The sequence below is a fragment of the Egretta garzetta genome, unplaced genomic scaffold (assembly GCF_000687185.1).
Source record: "Egretta garzetta isolate BGI_Z169 unplaced genomic scaffold, ASM68718v1 scaffold975, whole genome shotgun sequence".
Taxonomy (NCBI): domain Eukaryota; kingdom Metazoa; phylum Chordata; class Aves; order Pelecaniformes; family Ardeidae; genus Egretta; species Egretta garzetta.
Window position 1 is genome coordinate 97,973 of NW_009259633.1, and position 3,822 is coordinate 101,794.

The following is a 3,822-nucleotide window of genomic DNA, read 5'->3' on the forward strand; positions in this document are numbered from 1 at the left end:
GCCCTGCTCCTGCTGGCCACACCACTCCTGATACAAGCCAGGATGCTGTTGGCCCTCTTGGCCACCTGGGCACCCTGCTGGCTCATATTCAGCCAGCTGTTGACCAGTACCCCAAGATCCCTCTCTGCCAAGCAGCTTTCCAACCACTCATCCCCATGCCTGTAGCATTTAGATTTTAGCGTTGTAGATTTACTTCCGTAAATACAGGCTGCCAGTTGAGAACACCCTTCCCTTCCTTTATAGTTTACTTTGTGTTGAGGTCAGTCTTTACTAAAAGTAGAATATTAGTGCTATTCAGCTCAAAGACGTGTAAGCATTTCTTTTCTTCTCTGCCTGCCTATTCTCTGGAGGCACAGCCCTGGAATGAGTTTAGGTAAATAAGGAGTCCCAGCAGCTACCACAAGAGATTGAACATTTATTTCATCATAAAAGTCCAGCAGATAAAACTATGTACAGTAATCCATGCACACTGTCCAATTACACAAACATTTAAAACCTGATTAAAACACAGTCTGCACAACAGTGGGACAGCAGGGCAAAGTTTTAGTTCAGTGGGGGACATAGTCATGTTTATATTTTGGATGCTTGTTGTAGCCTACTCTCTCCCCAGCAATAAGGCTCTGGATCACCCACTCTTGTGAGACAACAGGCAGCCGTAAAGCTTCTGCACACTTCAAGACACCAGCTGGGCAGGAAAAATCAGTCACCACCACGTCATAAACACCCAAAGCAATATCTGCACAGGAGGAAAGACAGGCATCTGTCAGGTGAAAAAAAGGAAAAGGATCTTCTCTGCAGAAGATCAGTGTGTTTCACCACTATGAATCTCTCCTCCACATCCTCTCATTCCTAGCCAGTGAATTCTCTTTGCAAAAGTTAAAGACGTGCTCTACAGCAACACTGCACCTTGCAGGTAAGAGACTCCCTCTAGTCCAGACAGAAATTAACAGAAAACCAGTAGTCAACATTAAAAGGCAGGACTAGATAACCCTGAGCCCTGACCTCAGGCTGAGTATGAGGGCCTACATCCCACGCAGAGAGGGAGTGACAGCTGAGTTCAGGACAAGGAAGCACAATTCTAGTGACCTACAGAAGGTCCAGGAGCAACTCCTGCCCATTTCTCCTTTTCAACACAGGCTGGAAGCCAAAGGCTTCTGTCCTGAATTGCTGCAACATCTGCTGCAACATCTCCTTCTCCGGAAGGTCGGATGTCCAGGTGCAATCGCCTAGACTACATTCAAGCAGAGAGCTAGTGTCTGCACTTTGCCTTCCTTTATGCTTACAGACAATCTTGTAAGCCATCCTAAATGTTTTCAAACCATACTAGAGACCACAGTGGCACGGGATTCCCAACTACTAGGCCTGAGAAACTGGCCAACAAGTACCTTTGTTGTGAGCATTTGAGTAATGCTGTTTAACAGATGCTGCTCCTCCCGTCATGAGGATTTCAGACCACAGATCCAGGAAGTTCTGCTGCTGGTCTGACACCAGGAGAACCTTCAGGTTATGAAATGGGTTTTCTCGTGGGTGCCTGCAGAATAAAGAAGAGAAATGCAGACTGCTAAGTAATCCAAGACTTTATTTGAAGACCATTATCTTTCTTCTAGTCACCTGACTGGCTCCCATACCGGTTCTTTGAACATCTTGTGTACAATGACCTGCTCTTACCACCCCTCCTGAAATACTTGGAACAATTATCCTCTGTTTATACATAGTAAAACAGAGCTTGACAACATCGGTGGGGTATGTGTGCAGCAGCCTAAATCCAAAATTAGGCTAAGCTCCTCCTTAATCCTGAACCACCTTTTCTGTGCATATCCAAAATGCCTCTGCTTTGACAGGGCTGAGCAGGCAGGCATCAGTCTCCAGCCCCAAAGCCCACGCAAATTTACAAACTGCTTTTGTCCGCCCCTCACCTTGCCTGAGGAGTCTGATCTGACAATTGTTCTCTCAGAACAGACCTACTGAATTAGACTCCATAGAAAATGCAGCAGCTGGCTTCCAAACATACCAAAGGAAAAGGAAATTGCAGTAGTATTGCTCTCCTTTATCCATTTCTGGGCAATTAGAAAAGTCAGCCAAGAACGCAGTCTTCCTCAGGAGAAGACTGACATCTTTCTTACTTCCCAGGAGACTGTCTTTTTTGTGTATATGACACCCAAATGTACCGTGGTGTTAGAGGTCACTGTAAATCCATGGAAGGAGATGCAAGTGCTGTTCCTATATGGAAGGGAAAGCATGGGGAGCAGTACTAGGGACACCTTTGGCACTTATAGTATTCAAGAGCCTCCCAAGCATAACAATTCTCTCTGATTAAATCCTCGTTCTGTGGACTCAGATCATGGTTATTTGGCACTTACCATTCTAGCAATTTTTGCTCCTGGAGGCTATAACCAGCTGGCAAAAGGTAGTTCCGATAATTTTGAAGCTGGTTAGCATGACAGCTATCATGGACCCAGATATGGGACACACAAGGGATCCCTCTGGCAAGGCACAGCAAGTATTTCCGAGTCCGACAGTGCTGGTCCGCAATTAAAAGACACTGATATGCTGCATTACACTTCAGGGGAGATAAAAAGACATGTAAACAGGAGAGTGCTTGCAAAGAGACCCAGAAGTTATCCTGCTGCTAAACACTTTAAAGAAGACAACAACTGAAACCCTGATTTTCACAGCCATATTATGTGAAAGGTGAATTAGATAAACAGATTCTGAAATCGGGGGTACCTAATAATAATCACCTACTCCAAGCTATGAAGGTCACAGGCAAAAACTCTGCCTAGTAGTTTTTGTATCATAATTCTCTCTTCCAGTTCAGACAAAGGAGAAGATTCATCTTTTAGTTTGAGACTCCGTAAGTCACTAGAGAAGACTCTGCATCCTCAGGCAAGATGCTCCAAGAACAATTTACCTTCTCTATTAAAAATCTAAATTTAAGTAAAAGTGACACTAAATTAAATTAGTTGTCCAAGTAGATCTGGTAAGATGTCTACCTCTAAGTCTTCTGAGGCACAGGTACAAATTGAAATACAGGAAATTCCATTTAATTTTTTTTTTTTTTTATTTTTTTTTTTTTTTAAAATTGGGGGTGGTCAAACATGGGATCAAGTTGCTCAGAGAGGTTGTGGAGTTTCCATCCTTGAGGATACTCAAAACCCAAGTGGACAAGGACCTAAGCAATCTGCTCTATTTGATCCTGCTTCCAGCAGGGGGCTTGGACAAGACAAGCTGTAGGAATTCCTTCCAATCTCAACTATTCTGTGACCGTCGTTCTAGATTAGTAAGCGAGCCCTTACCTGGGTTTCATTGAAGTCTTCCAGGATATAGCCAGCTCCTGCTCGCAGCTGCTGTGCTATGTAATGCTTGTCGTATGGAGTCATCTCTAAAAATTCTACAGCAGAAACAGGAAGTTCAATTTTTGCTATAAACTATCTGCTTATGTCCATACACTCCTCAGTCTACAGAGCCCGCATCTGTTCCAGTAAGGGACCCCAGCCTTTCTCCCAAGAATATGTAGAGAAAACCCTTGCAGGAGTCAAAGAAAAAAAGGCAGTGGGAAGGGAAGCCCAGCACTGGCCAAACTAGCCAAGTGAGCACCTTGCACCTTGTCACTTTTCTCACGCTCCAGTTCATTGCATGCAACACGACCCTAGCAAAGGCAAACTGCAGCAGCCCATTCATAGAATCATAGAATCACTTTGGTTGGAAAAGACCTTTAAGATCATCAAGTCCAACCTTTAACCTAACCCTGCCATCCCACCACTAAACCCTGCCCCTAAGCACCTCATCTATCCTTCTTTTAAATACCTCCAGGGATGGGGA

The 3,822-nt window shown here is 44.4% G+C and overlaps 1 protein-coding gene across 8 annotated transcripts in view; it reads right to left on the reverse strand.

Annotated features, from left to right (window-relative positions):
* The window catches only part of TP53BP1 (tumor protein p53 binding protein 1), a 33,052-nt gene that overhangs the window by 2,809 nt on the left and 26,421 nt on the right, over positions 1-3,822 (reverse strand). For 7 of the 8 annotated variants that reach the window (XM_035893977.1, XM_035893975.1, XM_035893976.1 and 4 more), the window contains 4 exons: positions 3,297-3,391; positions 2,361-2,560; positions 1,386-1,531; positions 396-736 (listed from right to left, as the gene is read on the reverse strand). In XM_035893977.1, coding sequence (XP_035749870.1) covers positions 549-736; positions 1,386-1,531; positions 2,361-2,560; positions 3,297-3,391 — 629 coding nt within the window. In that variant the 3' untranslated portion in view covers positions 396-548. Of the gene's footprint in view, positions 1-395; positions 737-1,385; positions 1,532-2,360; positions 2,561-3,296; positions 3,392-3,822 lie in introns of those variants that run through there. The other variant, XR_004841962.1, reaches the window with a different exon arrangement.